This window comes from Microcaecilia unicolor, chromosome 1 (assembly GCF_901765095.1).
Source record: "Microcaecilia unicolor chromosome 1, aMicUni1.1, whole genome shotgun sequence".
NCBI lineage: Eukaryota > Metazoa > Chordata > Amphibia > Gymnophiona > Siphonopidae > Microcaecilia > Microcaecilia unicolor.
This window is the reverse complement of record NC_044031.1, coordinates 501,492,319-501,512,479: the sequence shown is the minus strand read 5'-3', so window position 1 is coordinate 501,512,479 and position 20,161 is coordinate 501,492,319. Positions and strand designations below refer to the sequence as shown.

General features: G+C 43.0%; 1 protein-coding gene across 1 annotated transcript in view; it reads right to left on the bottom strand.

Moving 5' to 3' along the window:
- Positions 1-20,161, bottom strand: part of CHD7 (chromodomain helicase DNA binding protein 7) — a 504,651-nt gene that overhangs the window by 202,064 nt on the left and 282,426 nt on the right. Inside the window, 5 exon segments of the mRNA XM_030214843.1 lie at positions 8,271-8,514; positions 8,821-8,942; positions 9,040-9,177; positions 10,661-10,744; positions 12,064-12,178. Of these exon segments, the coding sequence (XP_030070703.1) occupies positions 8,271-8,514; positions 8,821-8,942; positions 9,040-9,177; positions 10,661-10,744; positions 12,064-12,178 (703 nt within the window).

Here is a 20,161-nt window from a genome sequence, read left to right as displayed (position 1 = left end):
TTGTCTCCTTGAACCTTTGCTGGACCTTGATAACCATTGCTTACCACTATGATCAACAGCTGCCCTGCTAGAGTGGCCTAATGGTTAGTGGAGGAGTGGCCTAATGGCTAGTGCCGTGGGTTGTGGACCTGGGGAACCGGGTTCAATTCCTGCTGCTGCCTGAGGGTTGGCAGTGGGTTGAGATCCTGGGGAACTGGGTTCAATTCCCACTGTAGCTCCATGTGGCCTTGGGCAAGTCACTCAATCCTCCTTTGCCCTAGGTACAATATATAAAACTTAGATGGTGAGCCCATTAGTAACAGTGCAAAATAGCTGCGCAGAAATTGTAAACCTCATAGTCGCCTCACAAATCACATGCGGTATATCAAGTGCTGAAAAATAAACAGAGGCATATTCCTCACTCTATGAAAGGCAGCTCCTGTTCATCCAAGCCTCAAGAAGCCTTCTCTGAACTCTTTGCTCACTTCAAATTTCCATCCAATTTCTAATCTCCCCTATTGTTTCTAAGCTCATAGAAAACATGTTTCAGCAGCTTTCAGACGAGGTACAGAAGTGTAACATCTTATACCCTTAACAGACAGGCTTCCACCAAAAACAATGGTTCATGCTTTCTTTAAGCAAAGTTATTATGTTGGACAATGACCACATAGCACTAGCAGTTTCATTAGATATCTCAGCAGTCTTCAAACTCCTTGATCATTCACTTACGTTACACAGGCTCCAATCAGTTGGAATTTCAGAGATATTGTCCCTGTGTGGTTTAACTCCTTTCTTACTGGCCGCTCATATATGGATTTTATTCAGGTCCTTCTCTGCCCCCCACACTCCTCCTTGTGGGGCCCAAGGGCTCCATACTTTCATCACTGTTATTTAACATCTTTTTGAGTCCCTTAATGATCCTCATTTAAGACTATGGTCTATGGTTCTTCATTTATGCTGACATCCAGTTCCTTGCCTTTCTTGATCCAGGCATCTTAGATCTGTCTCCTCTCCAATATTGTTTGGACGCAATTAGACTGGTTGTATTCCCACTGCTTTGTCCAGAACCCAAATAATACAATTGCTTCATGGATCACCAGGCACCCATCTCACCCCACACTGGTCACTATGTTATTTGATCTCCCCATTCAAGCTGTTACCTCCTTCAGATACCTAGCTGTTACCTCCTTCAAATACTTAGGGGGGTGATCATCAATTGTCATTTTCCTCCCATAGTTCTGCAGTAGTTAAATCCTGCTTTCACATTCTTTAGCAGTTCCATAGCTTGCACCGTTATCTAGATAACAAGCACTGTTCCATGCTTTTATCATGTCAGAGCTTGACTACTGTAGTGTTATATATGCAGGCATTTTGGTGTATGAACTCAAACATCCATAAACTAATTCAGAACTCAGCAAGCGTCTTCTGTGCAATGCATGGAAATAAAACCATATTGCTTTATGCCCATCATTGGCTCCCAGTCCAATATCACGTCCATTTTAAAAATACTAGGAAGCAAATCACAAAAATGAGGTAAAAATATCAGCTAGCCCACTATACCCAAAATACAAAAAAAAACTATTTGGGTAAATAGCCTAAAATATGAATCCACTCCTATTCCTTAAACCTGATATTACCTACACTTGAAGAGTATCAGAATATTCATATCAGAATGGACCTTAAACAGGTTATTGGGCCTCTTTATAGGCCATCCCATTTCAAGCCCTCAACCTTAGGTCTCCACATATTCAATCATTTACTCTTCAAAGTATGTTTCTTTGGTTATACAAAAATATTTTAAATTGAAAATTATTCTTTTTGTAGAAAGAAAATTTCTTAAAAAAAAAATATATATATATATCACATATAAAAATCACAAACACCAGCAATCTAAAAATAAACTCTTAGCTCAATTCTGCAGTTGCTACCGCTTACAATGGACACCACTTGACGCTCATATATATAGAATCCAGTCAGGCTAAACAGCCTTATTGGCATTTCAGCACTCACTGCGCCTGCTTCCACGATTCTTCTCAACTCCAAATTGCTATAAAACAATTATAATGCAGATGAGGGAATTCAATATTAAAAACATACACTACTCCTTGCAAATCTTTACTAAAGTACTGAAACCTAAAATAAGGACTTACCTTCCTTCTCACATGGCACAATAGCCTTAACAGTGGAACAGAGTTCCTGATGGAGTCTTCCCAAAGACGCCTTTATTTTAAAGACCTCTATCATATCTCTCCTCAGCCGTCTTTTCTCCAAGCTGAAGAACCCCAGCCGCTTTAGCCTTTACTCATAGGGAAGTCATCCCATCACCTTTATCATTTTCGTTGCCCTTCTCTGTACCTTTCTAATTCCACTATATATTTTTTTGAGATGTAGCGACCAGAATTGAACACAATAATCAAGGTGCAGTCGCACCATGGAGCAATACAAAGTTATAATGTCCTCATTTTTGTTTTCCATTCCTTTCCTAATAATACCTAACATTCTATTTACTTTCTTAGCAGCAGCACACTGAGCAGAAGGTTTCAACATATCAACGATGACACCTAGATCCCTTTCATGGTCGGCGACTCCTAACTTAGAACCTTGCATGACGTAGCTATAATTCGGGTTCCTCTTTCCCACATGCATCACTTTGCACTTGCTCACATTAAACGTCACCTGCCATTTAGATGCCCAGTCTCCCAGTCTCATAAGGTCCTCTTGTAATTTTTCACAATCATCCTGCGATTTAACTACTTTGAATAACTTTGTGACATCAGCAAATTTAATTACCTCACTAGCTACCCCCATCTCTAGGTCATTTATAAATATGTTAAAAAGCAACGGTCCCAGCACAGACCCCTGGGGAACTCCTTTAGCTACCCTTCTCCATTGGGAATACTGACCATTTAACCCTAATCTGTTTTCTATCTTTTAGCCAGTTTTTAATCCATAATAGGACACTACCTCCTATTCCATGACTCTCCAATTTCCTCTGAAGTCTTTCATGAGGTACTTTGTCAAACGCCATTTGAAAATCCAGATACACAATATCAACCGGCTCACCTTTATCCACATGTTTGTTCACCCCTTCAAAGAAATGTAGTAGATTGATGAGGCAAGATTTCTCTTCACTAAATCCATGTTGGCTTTGTCTCAGTAATCCATGCTTTTGAATATGCTCTGTAATTTTGTTCTTTATAATAGTCTCTACCATTTTGCCCGGCATCGAAGTCAGACTCACCAGTCTATAATTTCCCGGATCTCCCCTGAAACCTTTTTTAAAAACCAGCGTTACATTAGCCACCCTCCAATCTTCCAGTACCACGCTCGATTTTAAGGATAAATTACATATTACTAACAATAGTTCCGCAAGTTCATTTTTCAGTTCTATTAGCATTCTGGGATGAATACTAAACCTTGAAAGATTTTTCAAACTACTCATCTCAAGAAGCTACAGTTACACTACTAAGAACTAGAGAATCATCATTACAGAAATATAAAAACTTAAGTTTCAAAAGAAGAAAATTAGCCCAGGTGTGAATAAAAGCAATACACTCAGAAACAAAAGATTTTAACACTGAAAAATCTGCCATTACTGGGATCAATACAAATATATCATCTGCATATGAACAACCACAATGATCAGATACATCCAAAACCAAACCCAAAGAACTCAAACATATTAAAAAGAATTGGAGACAACGGTGAACCCTGTGGAACACCAAAACCTGACCTCCAAGTAAATAAAGGTATTATTCTTCTTAACACAGTATGATCTATTTCTCAAATAAACCTTCTATTCATTTATAAGCAGCTCCACATAACCCATATTCACTCAATTTATACATCAAGATATCATAATCCACTGTGTCAAAAGCTCCTGAAATGTCGAACTGGAGCAAGACACAATGAATTCCCAGACTGAGAAATTCCCGAACTTTATAAACCAAAAATAATGATTCTGTATTGTGCATAATCCTAAATCCAAATTAAAAATTATACAATCAAAAGACTCCTAGTACGATGTAATTTGCAGCGCAACTAATGATTGCATACGTTTTGCCATCAATGGGATACTAGCCACTGGTCGAAAATTGGATGCAACTGATAAGTCAGCTCCCTGTGATTTTGGAATAGACATTAAAACAATTTGTCCCAGTTCTAAAGGAAAAATCCAGTCCAAGGAAGATATATCAAGTAATGGGAAATACTTCTCAATATTTTTAGTCAGCAGTGACAAACTTTGTAGAATTAAAACAAACATTTCACCTTTGTTCTCTTTTTTTGATTCTGGCTCCCCAGAGCGTTTAGTTTTTCCTTAAAGGAGATAACTGTCAGTACAAGAATATTTTCATTCTTTTCTTGCATACTCTTGGTAAGAATGTTCAAGACTTGGAAAATGTCTGCTAGGAATCCAACTCTGTTGCGCTAGGTCTCATCACTAAGCAGGTCAGTCAGCTCAGACTCTTCAGAGGTGTGTAAAATAAAAGTTAGCAGCTCTTCCTTCATACAACCTTGAAAGCGCCCACCCTCAACATAGCCATCTCATTTCCATGAGCAGCAGAAATTGTGTGTGAGCAGCTTCCATTTCAGAACACGGTGCTGAAACAACTTTGATTTTAATGGTGTATTCTTGATGTAGTTAACCATTTTGATCATTTCAACCAGTACTTTTTGGAGTTCAGGTACTATTGATTTTGAAATGACGGCTTCTCTGTGCAGGAAGCTGTGTGAAAAACAATGCAAGGGTTCTTTTGTTTGGCCAGTGTGACAAATCCTCTTAGGCTTCCCGACAGAGGGAGCACCATCAGTGCTGATGCATGATTTCCATGACAAAATGTGATAACTGAAATAGATGTCAGCATCAAAAATGTCTTGGCCTCTTGTTTCTGTAAGTGATTTGCAAGATAACAATTGTTCAATGATGTCTCCATTACAAACAAAACTGCTGAATACTAGGCGTTGAGCTTGTCCAGTGATGTCAGTTGACTCATCCAAATGGATGTCAGCTTCTTTAATGTTAGCTATCACTTGTGACTCAGTTCTGAGACGTCACATATATGCAGACTAATAGTATTATCTGACATAGTGAATTTTGAGATCTCTTGTTCATGTTTTGCCACACATACTTACAATTTTACAGAATGCTGGTACAATTACTGACTCAGCAATTGTACGTGATTTCATGTTTTTTGCCATGATTTCAGCAACAGCATAGCTTTCTTCTTGAGCTTTGTCAGAAACAGTTGTGATTTTGATAAATTGTTAAGCCTGACATGTTGAAGCAGCTATAACCCTTCAAAATCTGTAACAGATATTATCGGGTCCAAGTCTATGCACATACATTGAGCCCCACCAACACTATACCTGATGCATTCCTCCTCCACAACATCAGTGCCAAAAAAGAGCATTTACATGGGTTGCCAGAGACAGTGAAGATACTTACCTGTACCATGTATTCTCCGAGGACAGCAGGCTTTATATTCTCACAAGTGAATGATGCCAATCTGAGTCACCCGGTCCAGTATTTATCAAAGCTAAATGAGAGCTTTCTGGAGTGCAAGTTGTGCTTCACTGTGCATGCGCAAGTGCCATCCTGCGCAAACGGGGTCTCCTCAGTTTAATACTGTAGCAAAAAAATGAAGTAAAAATAACACAGGAGACAACTAAGGGGGAGGGATTGTGAGAATATAAAGCCTGCTGTCGGACAATATTAGCTAAAGGTACGTATCTTCGCTTTCTCCAAGGACAAGCAGGCTTATCTATTCTCACGTGGGAAATCCCTAGAATCCAGGCTCACAAAAAACAACAAACAATGGTCAAATGGGCCTCGCAATGGCAAGGACATAACGCAGATTAACCTGAAACTGTATACAATCTGAACAACAGTGCAGCCTAGAACAGAATAAAATGGGCCTAGGAGGGTGGAGTTTTTTTTTTGTTTTGTTACATTTGTACAACGCGCTTTCCCACTCATGGCAGGCTCAATGCGGCTTACATGGGGCAATGGAGGGTTAAGTGACTTGCCCAGAGTCACAAGAAGCTGCCTGTGCCTGAAGTGGGAATCTAACTCAGTTCCCCAGGACAAAAGTCCACCACCCTAACCACTAGGCCACTAGTTGAATTCTAGACCCCAAACAGAGTCTGCCCGAACCAACTGTCGTGACAGGTATCCTGCTCAAGGCAGTAGTGCAATGTGAATGTGTGGACTGAAGACGACGTCGAAGACTTGCAAATTTCTTCAATGGAGGCTGACCTCAAGTGGGATACTGACACGGCCATGGCTCTGACATTATGAACCATGACATGACCCTCTAAGGCTAGCCCAGCCTGGGCGTAAGTGAAGGAAATGCAATATGCCAGCCAAATTGAAATGGTGCGTTTCCCGATGGTGACCATCTTGTTGATATCAAAAGAAACAAAAAGCTGGGCAGACTGTCTGTGGGGCTTTGTATGCTCCATGTAGTAGGCCAAGGCTCTCTTGCAATCCAAGGTGTGCAAGCTGCTTTCGCCAGGATGGGCATGAAGTCGGGGAAAGAATTTTGGCAAGACAATCGACTGTTTCAGATGGAACTCCCAACACCACTTTCAGAAGGAACTTAGGTGCATGCGGAGGACTGTGATGAAGCTTAGTATAAGGTGCATCTACTACTAAGGCCTGAAGCTCACTCACCCTGAGAGCTGAAGTTTAACAGCCCCCAAGAAAATGACCTTCCAGGTCAAGTACTTCAGATGGCAGGAATTCAGTGGCTTAAAAGGAGCTTTCATCAGCTGGGTGAGAACGACGTTGAGATCCCACGACACTGGTGGAGGTTTGACGGGGGCTTTGACAAAAACAAACCTCTCATGAAGCGAGACCTAGAGGCTGTCCAGAGATGGGCTTACCTTCTACACGTTGATAAGCACTAATTGCGCTAAGGTGAACACATACGGACTTGGTCTTGAGACCAAGTGTACAAGGTATTCAAGCAGGGTCTGTGTAGGGCAAGTAAGGGTATCTAAGGCCTTGCTCTCACAGCAGACAGCAAACCTTCTCCATTTAAAAAGAGTAACATCTCTTAGTGGAATCTTCCTGGAAGCCAGCAAGACCCAGGAGACACTCTCCAAGAGACCCAAGGAAGCAAATTCTAGGCTCCCAACATCCAAGCTGTGAGAGCCAGAGACTGGAGGTTGGGATGTAGAAGTGACCCCTTGTTTTGAGTAATGAGGGTCAGAAAGCACTCAATCTCCACGGTTCTTGGGAGGATAATTCCAGAAGAGGAGGGGACCATATCTGCCGTAGCCATTTTTCAACTGATGAAGTCAAATTCAGAGATCCCCCTGCCCCCCCCCCCCCCCCAATCTGTGGTTTTCCAATGCATAGGAGAACCAGGCAATTAATTTCAAGTTCTCCCCACTGATAGCACACAACCATCACAAAGCTTAGGCAAACTGCTGCTGGCTCAAATGCTCCTACTGCTGCAGGCCAGCAGACAGCGTCACACCAGCTGAAAGGAGCAACAGAGCTCAGGTAGAAGTCTGGACAACAAGACATCCCTTCTAAGTCCCCCTCTGTATACTTTTTTTTCCTTCTTTGAAATAACTATAAGCTGCTGCTTGTCTGCACTGACAAAGCTCTTGTGTCTGGACTGCTCTAGTAGGATGATAAAAATTCTAACACCCACCATATTTTCCCTTAATTTCTATGTTATATAAGTAAAGACAAGATCAGCACTATCTTTCATAGCACTGTATGTCTTCTGAGTGAATATAAGCAGCTTGGCTTGTAACTACATGTTTAGATACATGAGGATCTGTTAGGAACCAATAACATACTAAGGAGGGCAGAGTGTAGCTACAGAAATCTGAATCAGAATAGGAAGGCTGGATGACTCTGAACACTATGCAAACCTGAAGAGATTGTGATGGTAAGTGATCTCAGGTATATCATGCCACTTTCTAGTTTTCCCACCTAGCTGGATAACGAGCAAAATTATGACCCTAGAAGAACCACCATCTTTATATCAACCAGAAAATATATACATTAAATATATTCCTACAAAGCAATTTAGTAGTTTGTTTAAATTGAAACTAGCAAACATCTAAGACTCCTCTCTGTTTGCAATTCATTAATTCTTTCATGAACCATTACATGGTCGCACATAAAAGCTGAATGAACTGTTATCTAGAATACATACTGCTGCTACTGAAATAAGGCTTAAACGTGTCAGTTGTCAAAAGAACACTTTCTGGTTGTTGATTCTTTCTATCCAACCCCAATCATTGACACTAAAGTATTGCATTATTCCTACCTGTGGATCTTTGAAGTACATTTCATACATTTGAATGGTCCGACGGCTAGCTTGACTCCCATGATACACTACCACATTCAACTCAGTCCAGGTGCGGAACTCTCTTTCCCAGTTTGGGATTGTGGACAGAGGAGCAATAACCAGAAAAGGTCCATGGATTCCCTTCAAATATATCTCATAGAGAAATGTAATGGACTGGATAGTTTTTCCTAATCCCATTTCATCTGCCAAAATGCAGTTGCGCCTGAAATCAGAGAGACATTAAAAAGTTACTCACGCATGCAGGAGAAATGGATTCCTTCACTTGCACAATATCCAGACACACCATGTCAGGCAATGAAACAAATCTATAGCGAAAATGACTTTCAGAATACAGCAGAAAAGCTTCAAGATTTTCATTCTATACCAAGCTACATAATCACCAAACAATGAATTAAATATTAATGTTGGTCCTGAATGACTAGTAAATTCCAAACAATTAAACTAGGTTATGTAATAAAGTTATAAAAATTCCCCACCACCATTGACAAAAGTAAAAATGTCTACATACGTGTTGTACCAATTGAACAGAAGCCAGTTCACTCCCTCCAACTGGTATTCCCTGAGTTTGTTATTGTTTTTATATTCCCTGGAACTCTCAGATTTCTTCCACTCGTCAGCAGGAGGTCGCTCCTGTTTCAAATACAGTCAATTCCATTAGTCGATTCCGAAACACCACATGACTTTGCTATTTTCCAATCAAATACTGTTTACAGTTGCCAATTCTTACCACATGTTCTGTTGCTGGTTCTCTAGACTTCAGTTTCTCAAATTCTTCAATCTTAGCTTGATCTATGTCTTGCTTCAGTTCCCAAGTACTGTCTTCATAGGGAAGCGAGCACCATTTTACCAAATAGTGAGTCACAGGCTATATTTTAAAGAAAGTAAGTTATTTCAGAAGTATGCTGCATTGCTACTTAGGTTATTTTGAAGTACAGCTTCTAAGAAATATTTTTACATAAATAAATATGCCAATAGGAATGTGTTATTTATTAGGTTATTTCCTACCACCTAAGCATCACCGGTTTTCAGTGCAAGGTTTGATATGCTAGCTGTAGAGGTTGACAAACTGCTTTTTTTCAGTTTTAGTTGAAAACGAAACTGCCACCAGAACTGTCTGAAAGCTCTTGGTCGAAACTGAACTGCAGTCGAAATGCATCACCTGGTTTCGGCCAAAGCTGAAACCGAAAACTAGTTCGGATGAGACAGTGAGGCCTGCTGGGGATGCAGTCGGCATCTCTTTTCTAAATCCACAGTATCCAAACCAGAATAATGTAAGACAGTATTTTACCTCCAAGCCAAATAGCCCCTGTAAAAGCACAGTGACTTTTAATTTCAGTTTTCATTAGTTGCAGTCCATGTGTGTGGAGGCTGGACTTTGCACCATTCTTGAAGACACAGCTGACAACAAACTCCAATCAGGCTAATTCCTGAGGACCGTACCATCTCAAATTTACAGATATTAATTCCTAACATTTTGTATCAAAAGCATTTATTTGGAGCAAGTTTATTTACCATATAAACTATTGTGCAATATCAAAACTGCATTACTTGCAATCATAGGGGGGAAAAAAAAGGAATACAAAAGACTAGCCACCTTCCAGGACTACATCACAATCCCTAGAGGTCTAGGGGAGTAGTCAGAGCAGGAATGATGGAAGCCATTTTGAGAGCAGAGCTGGAATAGGCAAAAGTAACTGGGGACTGCTCCTCCCCCAACTACACCCCTAGACCATCAGGGATTGTAAGATAGGCCCAGGGGGCCTACAGAGGGGGGGGGGGGTGCCTTTTCGGGCGGGCGGGTGACAAAGCACACATTTTTGGCTTAAAACACATGATCATGTTCGACAAACCAAAAACATGGCTGAAAATTGAAAGGATTTTGGGCCAGTTTCAGACCCCTAACAAACTCAGTTGGCCTCTAGTTAGGTGGACTATTTCATGTTACAAAATTCTCATTGGGCTATGAAGCCTCTTTGCTTAAACATCAATATTTCCAAGCATTTAAAGGAGATACAAGAGATTTAGAGGGCATTTTTAAAAACTCGTCAAATACTAACCCCAGAAGAGTTGGAAAAGATGATACCTGAGATGAGGTTACTGGAAATAAGAGATCAATTCTTTTAGTATACCATCTTACACAGAACGACATTAATGCCTTCTGTAGCCAAAATTTACTATGACTTCCTTGTATGCTCATACAAAACACTAACCTTTCTTGTAACCAGTAGGCAGCTTCTCTTAAGCTCTTCATTTTATCATTTTGCACATCTCCTAGATTTTTACATAATGGTTGACTGGAATCACTAATATTTAAAAGAAGAGAAAACAGCTATGTGCTTTCTCCTTACCTCAACATTATCATCGGTGCTGTGAGCAACATCCAAAATTCGATCAACTTCCACATAGTCAGGATTAAAGAGCTCATCATCAATCTTTTTTTTTTGGGGGGGGGGGGGGGGGAGAGGGGAATGAAAAATAAAGAATTGTAAACACCTCACCTTTTATTCCCTCTTCCCTTATAGGGTTTATATTCAGCAGGTATTAGTATTTGGGGTCAGTATATCATCAGAATTCTACCAGCAAACTTAAGCGCATTAATTGAAATGCTACAATTCAGCAAATTTGCTCTCTATGAGGGAAGCAGATTCCTCAGACATTGTTAACTAGTCCTCTTAATTATTGAGTGAAACCTTTTACTGCAAGAGAATGTTTGAGAATATTTTAAATGAAGTGTGAAATTACAATTCACTAATGAGCAATCAAAAATGGCTTATGGCATGCCACACAGTTAGCATCCTTGAGAATTACAGCTTGCAATAAAGAAATTAGAGCAGTGTACATTAAGTGCTGTTTTATATTAGCAAACAGTTGTTTGACTGCTTTTTAAACAAGAATCAAAAGGCTGCCAATTTTGTAAACGGAAAGCACACAATTCTTGGAAAACTGAAGGTTGCTTCAATGTATTCTGAAAATTGGGAATAAGTTAGCCTAGTATTGCTCCTATAACTATACTGCCCTTTATCATACCACTCCACATGACTAGAAAAGTAAGTAGGAAAGTAAGAACAAGCAATATATATATATATATATATATATATATATATATATATATATATATATATATACACACACACATACATTTATTTATTTTAAAGACAAAAAAACTCAGCCAAAATGGAGTCAGGTGCAAGATCACCTAAATTGCTCCCCTCCTCCCTCCCCAAACAAAAACCTTGAAGGCTCAAAATAGCAGCCTTTGAATTTCTCCTCTTGAGGTGTTCATGAAATGAAATACACATTACCATTGACATTTCAAAAGGTATAAATGTGATTTTTCATGCAAATCTTGGAATACAACACCTCTAGATATTTTCTACTGTTATTACCACTCTTGATCTTAAAAATATTTAAATATTATGATATAAAAGACTTATGAATGGTATCTGTGGTTATAAGTGAGCAGCACACGCAGAAATATTTGACAGTATCAACCTCTTACCTATTTGAAACAAATACAAGAAAAAATATTTGTAGGGTCTTTAATGGTCAAAAAATTAAAAAAAAAAAAAAAGTAACTGGTTGGCTGAGAAACTTCCTGCCTACACAGCATTTTAACAATTACAGTAACCATTTGCTATATGTAAGAAAAGAGCCACAACCACAATTTAAATGCTCCAAAAGGTTCTATATACTGAAATTTGAAGGAATTTTACATAGAGATTTAGTTTAACATATGATCAAAATACTATACCTCTGAAAGGAATTTATTTTGAACCTGCTTTGCTTTGAACCGTTTAATCTTTTGATGGATTCTCTTGTCCTTCCCCAATTCTTCTAAAGTTGCCCAGTGACAATGAAGAAAAGAGCTTAAGACAATAAAAAAAAAAAATGAAAGCATTAAAAAGATACAAGAATTCAAATCCTCAGTACTGTGTTAACCTCAGGGATTATCATCAAGCTGTTCCTGTAAAGAGACAATTGCTGTAACATTTGTTTGTTGACAGAATCTGCATTAGAGAAAAAACAGAGCTGCTAATTCATTCCATTTTGGGGAGTGGGAGGGGGAGAGAGGAAGGGGGAACCCCACAGCACATTCCCTGAGATTAGGAATATATAGTAGAGAATGGCACGTGGACAAAGTTTGTCCCTGACCCCACCCCCGTCCCTGCAAACTCTGTCTCCGTTCTCACAATCTGTCTGATCTTATCTGCAACAAGCCTTGAACAGTTATGATTTTATATTTGAATCATTTTATTAAAGTATAAAAACAATATTCTGTACAACTGTCATTTCAGAAATCACAAAAACTACAGAACAAGTATCAACAAACCCCCTGTTTCCATTCCCCCTCACAAATATCCCCTCCACTATCAGGAAAACTGAACAAGCAAATTACAGTCATGCTAACATTCTACCTCGGTCACACACACAGAACACAAATGCAAAATACATAATAGATGACAAAAAATGATAAACATAAATTAAACCAAAAATCCCAAGAAAGCACACCTTGCATGTAGTATAACACCAAAGAAACAGAAAGAGATGCAATTCTTCCTATACTGTGCAAAATATAAAGATCACACATGCCAGGGATAGTGTTAGGGGAGTGCAACTAGGGCAACTGCCCCCGACCAGAGAGAGCCCTAAGCCTGCTGGAAGCTGAAATCAGCACGGCATTGGGTTCCCCTCCCACATTTCTGATGTGTACCCCAGTCATGTCTAACACCAACTCTGGCAGGATACACATTTCAAATCAGACAGTCTAATCACAAAATAGAAAAATTTTTTCCTACATTTTATTGTCTGGTCATTTTTTTTTTTTTTTCAAATCATGTTGGTCCCAGACTTGGTTTTTGTTCTCCCCTGTCTTCTCTTAACTCACTCTCCAGGATCTCCTGCCCATTTGGCATCCTTCTTTCTCCATGCTCACCATCTATCTTCCATCTCTGTGTAGTTATCTTTCACCCATGTTCAGCATCTCACTTCTACTTCCCTGTCCAGCATCAGTCCTCTGTGTTCTTATGCCCCCCCCCCCCCAAGACCAGTATCTCTCATCTGTCTCTCTGTTCTCCACCATGTCTAACATCTTTCCTCTGAGTCCATATACCCCCTTCTATGTCTAGCATTGCTCCACTATGTCCAAATACCATCCGCATGCAGCACCTCCCCCTTTGTGCCCCTGTCCCTATGCTCTCTCCATGCCCATTATCTCTCCTCTGTTTCTTTATATCTTCCTGTATCCAGCTTGTCCCCTCTCTTTCTCCTCCACACCAATGTGTCTCTTTTCCTCTCTCAGCTGTGTGTATAGTATTTCATTCCCTCGTCCTTCATCCTCTTTGCATCTCTTTCCCTTCCCTGCAGGTCCAGCACACCTCTTCCTTCCCTCCAGCCCCCTACCATGGTTCCAACACCACCAAGGAGGTTCAATGACAGGAGACAGCCTGATGTCACAAGGCTGAATCCAGTCTCCTCGCCACCCAAAGTGGTTTTAAATCGTCCAAATGCAGCCGCTGCCATCTTGGTACACCCAAAACAATGAAACTGATAGGGCAACAAGTTCCACCTACTGCCATCTCCTGTTCTCAAACCTCCTTGAGCACCACACCCTCCCTGCCCTCCAGCAGACCCCTCTCACCGATCTAGTGCCTATCTCCCTTCCCTCCAATCCCCCCATGTGACTCCAGTGCCTCTCTATTACTACTACTTAGCATTTCTATAGCACTGCCAGGGTTACGCAGCGCTGTACAAGTTTAACATGGGGAAGGACCGTCCCTGCTCAAAAGAGCTTACAATCTAAAGGTTACAAACTATGTAGTCAGTGTAGGTATCATGAGTGGGGAAGGTGGTTATGCGCCAAAAGCAAGGGAGAAGAGATGGGCTTTGAGTAAGGACTTGAAGATGGGCAGGGAGGGCGCATGACGTATGGGCTCGGGAAGGCTGTTCCAGGCATATGGTGATGCGAGGCAGAAGGGGCGGAGTCTGGAGTTAGCGGTGGTGGAGAAGGGTACAGATAGGAGTGATTTGTCCTGAGAGCGGAGGTTACAGGTGGGAACATACGGGGAGAGGAGTGTAGAGAGGTACTGGGGGGCTGCAGATTGAGTGCATTTGAAGGTTAAAAGGAGAAGCTTGAACTGTATACTGTAGCGGATCGGGAGCCAGTGAAGCGACTTGAGGAGAGGGGTGATATGAGAGTATCGGTTCACGCGGTAGATAAGACGTGCGGCAGAATTTTGGACAGATTGAAGGGGGGATAGATGGTTAAGCGGGAGGCCAGTGAGAAGAAGGTTGCAATAGTCAAGACGAGAGGTGACGAGCGAGTGGACAAGAGTTCGGGTGGTCTGTTCAGAGAGGAATGGGCGAATTTTGCTAATATTATAGAGGAAGAAGCGACAGGTCTTAGCTGTCTGCTGGATATGGGCAGAGGAGAGGGAGGAGTCGAAGATGACTCCGAGATTGCGGGCTGAAGTGACGGGGAGGATGAGGGCGTTGTCAACAGAGACGGAAAGTGGGGGAAGAGGAGAAGAGGGTTTGGGTGGAAAGACAAGGAGCTCAGTCTTTGCCATGTTCAGTTTCAGATGCTGGTTGGACATCCAGGCAGCGATGTCTGAAAGGCAGGCCGAAACTTTGGCCTGGGTTTCGACCGTGATGTCGGGAGTGGAGAGATAAAGCTGGGTGTCATCAGCATAGAGATGGTACTGGAAACCATGTGATGAGATCAGCGAGCCCAGGGAAGAGGTGTAGATCGAGAAAAGAAACGGTCCAAGGACAGAACCTTGAGGAACCCCAACAGAGAGCGGGATGGGGGTGGAAGAAGAGCCATTAGAATATACTCTGAAGGTGTGTTGGGAAAGATACGAAGAGAACCAGGAGAGGCCGGAGCCCTGGAACCCGAATGAGGACAGTGTGTCAAGAAGTAAATTATGATTGACAGTGTCAAAGGCGGCAGATAGGTCGAGGAGGATGAGGATGGAAAAGTGACTTTGGATTTGGCAAGGAACAAGTCATTACAGACTTTAGAGAGTGCTGTTTCTGTCGAGTGTAGTGGGCGAAAGCCGGATTGGAGCGGATCGAGGACGGCCTGAGAGGAGAGGAAATCGAGGCAGCGGCTGAGGACAGCGCGTTCAAGTAATTTGGAGAGGAAATCGAGGCAGCGGCTGAGGACAGCGCGTTCAAGTAATTTGGAGAGGAAGGGTAGAAGAGAGATGGGACGGTAGTTGGAGGGACAGGTGGGGTCTAGTGATGGTTTTTTGAGAAGTGGTGTGACTACAGCGTGCTTGAAGGTGTCAGGGACAGTAGCAGTGGAGAGAGAGAGGTTGAGGATGTGACAGGTTGAGGGGTTGACTGTAGGAGAGATGTTGTTAAGCAGATTGGTGGGAATGGGATCAGAGGAACAGGTGGTGCACTTAGAGGAAGAGAGAAGGCAAGCAGTTTCCTCTTCGGAGAAGGAGGAGGAGTCCAGGCTAGGTTGGTTGGGGGAGTGGGTTAAGAAGTCACAGGGAGGAGAAGGCTTGGAAGTGAATTCAAGGTTTATCTTCTGCACCTTATCGCGGAAGTAGTCAGCTAGTGTTTGAGGAGAGAGTGAGGGGGGGGGGGGATGGGAGCGGAGGGCACTTTAAGTAGGGAGTTGAGGGTGGCGAAGAGGCGACGAGGGTTGGAGCCAAGAGAATTACCGTATTTTTCGGACTATAAGACGCACAGGACCATAAGACGCACCTAGGTTTTAGAGGGAAATAGGAAAAAATTTTTTTTTGCTTTTTCCCTCCTCTAAAACCTAGGTGCTCCGGTGCGTACCATAAGACGCACCTAGGTTTTAGAGGGAAATAGGAAAAAAAATGTTTTTGCTTTTTCCCTCCTCTAAAACCTAGGTGCTCCGGTGCGTCTTGTCCAAATCCCTCCCTCCAAGTTCGGGATCGCCCTCAGGGTTACCTCCGAAGGTAGAGATTTGGCTGGCTGGCCGGCTGCCAGGCCGCCCGCCCGCCCTCCCTCCCTCCCTCAGAGTTCGGGATCGCCCTCCCCCCGGCCCTGTCACCACTTCTCCCTACCCACGCGATCTTCCCTGGTGGTCTAGTGACGTCGGGGCAGGAAAGAGCCCCCTCTTTCCTGCCCAGCGCGCTGCTCTCCATCCTCCCGTATGCAGCCTGACGGTCTCGGTGAGATTCAAAATGGCCGCCGAGAATTGAAGTCAAAATCTCTACCTTCGGACTATAAGACGCACCCCCCATTTTCCTCCCAAATTTTTGGGGAAAAAAGTGCGTCTTATAGTCCGAAAAATACGGTAGTTAATTGAGAATAATATTCCTGTTTGGCAAGGAATAGGGAGGACTGGAAGGAGGATAGCATGAATTTGTAATGGGTGAAGTCTGACAGGGTGCGAGATTTCCTCCAGAGTCGTTCAGCAGATCAGGTGCAGGAGCGAAGGTAACGGATGCAAGGGGTTAACCAGGGCTGAGGATTAGTGCGCTTAGTGGGTCGAGAGACAGATGGTGCTAGGGTATCCAGAGCAGTGGAGAGAATTTCATTGTAGGCAGAGACAGCCGTGTCGACAGATTCGGAAGACGAGATGGAAGGGAAGAGATTGGAGATGTGAGAGAATAGGGTAGGGGGGTCGACGGCCTGGAGATTCCTGAAGGCAGTGGCTATAGTTGGGCGAGGTTGAGGGGGAGGGTGATGAAGTGTGAGGGTGATTAGGTGATGATCTGAGATAGGAAGGACTGAGGTGCAGAAATTGGAAGGTGAGCAGGAAGAGAAGAGAATGAGGTCGAGACAATGGCCATTACGGTGAGTAGGGGTGGTAGAGCATAGTTGGAGGTTAAAGGAGGATGTCAGAGTGAGGAATTTAGAAGCATAGGAGTTGGATGGGTCGTCAACGTGAATATTAAAATCACCAAGAATGAGGGATGGAGATGAGGGATCAAGAAAGACGGTGAGCCAAGCGTCGAAGTCAGTAAGGAAGGAAGAGAGGGGCTTATCAGGGGGGCGGTAGATGACTGCAACTCTGAGTGGTGTCGGGTAGAATAGCCGGATGGCATGAGTTTCTAAGGATGAGAAGCAGTGAGACTGTGGCAGGGGGAGGGGTTGGAAACTACAAGAGGGTGAGAGAAGAAACCCAACGCCTCCACCGCGTGCGTCTGGGCGGGGAGTGTGGGAGAAAAAATATCCTCCATGGCATAGGGCTGCGATTGAGGCAGTGTTGTTAGGGGTTATCCAAGTTTCAGTTAAAGCGAGCAGTTGATGGGAACGGGAGATGAACAAAGCGTGGGTGAAGGAGAGTTTGTTGCATACTGAGTGGGCATTCCATAGGGCATACGAGAAGGGGAGGGAAGCGGGGGGGGGGGGGAAGAAGGGGAATAGAGATGAGATTGGAGGCATTCTGGGATCGGTTACGTGGATATGGAGAGGAGAGGTGGGGGGGACCTGGATTGGGATTGATGTCACCTGCGGAAAGTAGGAGAAGGAGTAAGAGAGTGCGGAGGAGGGTGGGGGGAGGAGAGTTGACGAAGATGACGAAGACGGGATGTGTTAAGGAGGAATGGGGATGGGTTAATGGTGGGGAGGAAGTGTAGAAGGTTGAGAGCTAGGAATGATGAGGGGGGCAGGAGAGCTGGGGAGGTGGTGGGGAGTGGGGGGAGGTAGGGTAGGGGAATAATGAGCAGGACGGGAGGGGACAAGGGTGGGCAGTGAGTTCCTGAGGTAGTCAGTGGAAGGGGAGGGGGGGAAGAGGTTAGGAAGGGACAGGGCAATGAAGAGAATGTGTATAGGGGCCATATATAGGGGGCTTCTCTCCAGGTCCAGCACCTCTATCTTCATTCCAGCCCCCATTCTATGGGTCCAGCACCTCTTTCCACCCCCCCCCCCCCCCACCCACGGGTTCAGGACTTTGTCTTCCTCTCCCCGCTGTGGTTTCTCTACCTTATGGAGCTGCTCACAAAGATACCCACATGCCTGCGCCAGGGACTTCCCTCTGCCAGGTTCCGCCTTCTGATGCAATTTCCTGTTTTCGCAACAGGAATTTGTATCAGAAGGCGGGAGCCAGCAGCAGGAAGGCCCCAGAGTAGGTCTGTGGGAATTGCTGTTGGCGGAGGTAGCAGGGGAGGAAGACAGATGCTGGACCCTTGGGAGCAGGAATGTGCCTTTTTCTCTTACTGTGGGAGCAAGGCTTTTTAACTTTCCCAAGGGGTGATAAAAAGTTTTGCTCCCACAACTGCAGTATATGCGGCAAATTTTTTTTTGTTACCGTAGATTACCATGGGTCCCAATCCCCATGTCACTCTCTAATACACAGTTTTCACTGTGACCATATTTACTGGGATGCAAAAGGCTAGCCTCCTTTCCCTTATCTTTTCAGCTACTACATTCGAGTGCCAGAGAGGCCTTCTTTTCCTCTTTCTTTTATGTACTTTTCTAACATAAAGGTTAGTTGGCCTTTAATATAGCTCCTTTCAGTCTCGTCCATGGCTGTTCTACATCCTTCAGCTGTTCCCATCCCGCTAACTGTTCCTTGAGAAATTCCCCCATCTCGGCAAAGTTAGTTCCTTTGAAATCCAGGACCTTCAATCTCGAGTGAGCCCTCTCTTCTGTTTTAATATTGAACCATACCATACGATGATCACTAGATGACAAATGGTCCGCCACCTTGACGTCAGAAACGTACTCTCCATTCGTAAGCACCAGGTCCAGAACAACTCCATCCCACGTCGGTTCCGTTACCCACTGCTGGATCAATTCTTCCTATAGGGAATTTAAGATCTCTTTGCTTCTAGACGACCCCGCAGCCGGGACACCCCAATCAACATCCAGCATACTGAAGTCACCTATCAGTAGTACTTCCTCTCTCCTAGCTATTTTACGGATGTCTTCAATTAAATCCCTGTCCATTTCCTCCGACAGTGAGAGACGTCTGTATATCACTGCGATATAGATACATTTTCCTTTCCCTCTTTCCAGTTTGACCCACAGTGCTTCTTCCATACCCCACATGTCCTGCAGTTCTGCCACTTGGATATTATTCTTAGCATATAATGCCACACCTCCAACCTTTTTCCTACTCTGTCCTTCCTGAATAGATTATAGCCAGGTATAGCAACATCCCAGTCACAGTTCTCCGTGACCGCCACTAAATCCAAGTCCGCTTCCATCATTGTAGCCTCAAGTTCTAGAAGTTTGTTTCCCATACTACGGGCATTGGTATACAAGGCTCTCCAGATTTTACTCTTTTTATTCACTTCTATAGAGGCATTAGAAGTCCTACCTTCCTTGGGGTTAATTTGTAAAATTAAGTTGTAAAATTACTTTGGCTGGCTTGTTATAAAGGTGTATGGAAAGAATGAATTTTAACAGCATCTAAAATGAGGCTAAAAACAACGGTGCCCATGGTAGAAACCCTAGAAAGGGCTGAAAGTTTGGATTCCCAGAAACAAGGAGCAGGCTTACTGAAAGGAATGTTTCATATAGTGGATTCTGGTTAATTAAAATATATGGCTACTGGGAAAACATACCCCACATCTATGGGTAATAGTGTGTTATAAACAGTCATGTTTTATTTTCTCTACATATTCAGCTCAAGCCTCATTTACAGCGACACTTCATGTTAAGTCCAGCCTTTTCTAGATCTACTTCTATAGCCAGCATTACTAATAATTATCCACTGTCAGTTTTAGATTTGTACTGCTCCTAAATTTTAATTAAAATAAAATAAAAGCACTCTCAGGTTATCAATTAGCACTCTGGGGGATGAGTATGCTGATCAGCAGCACTGCACACACACTTTCATTCTGTCTTCAGGTAATCTGCTTCTTAGCAGCAATGGACACAAGAAGTGCACATAAGGTGGCTGCTTAATGACAAGG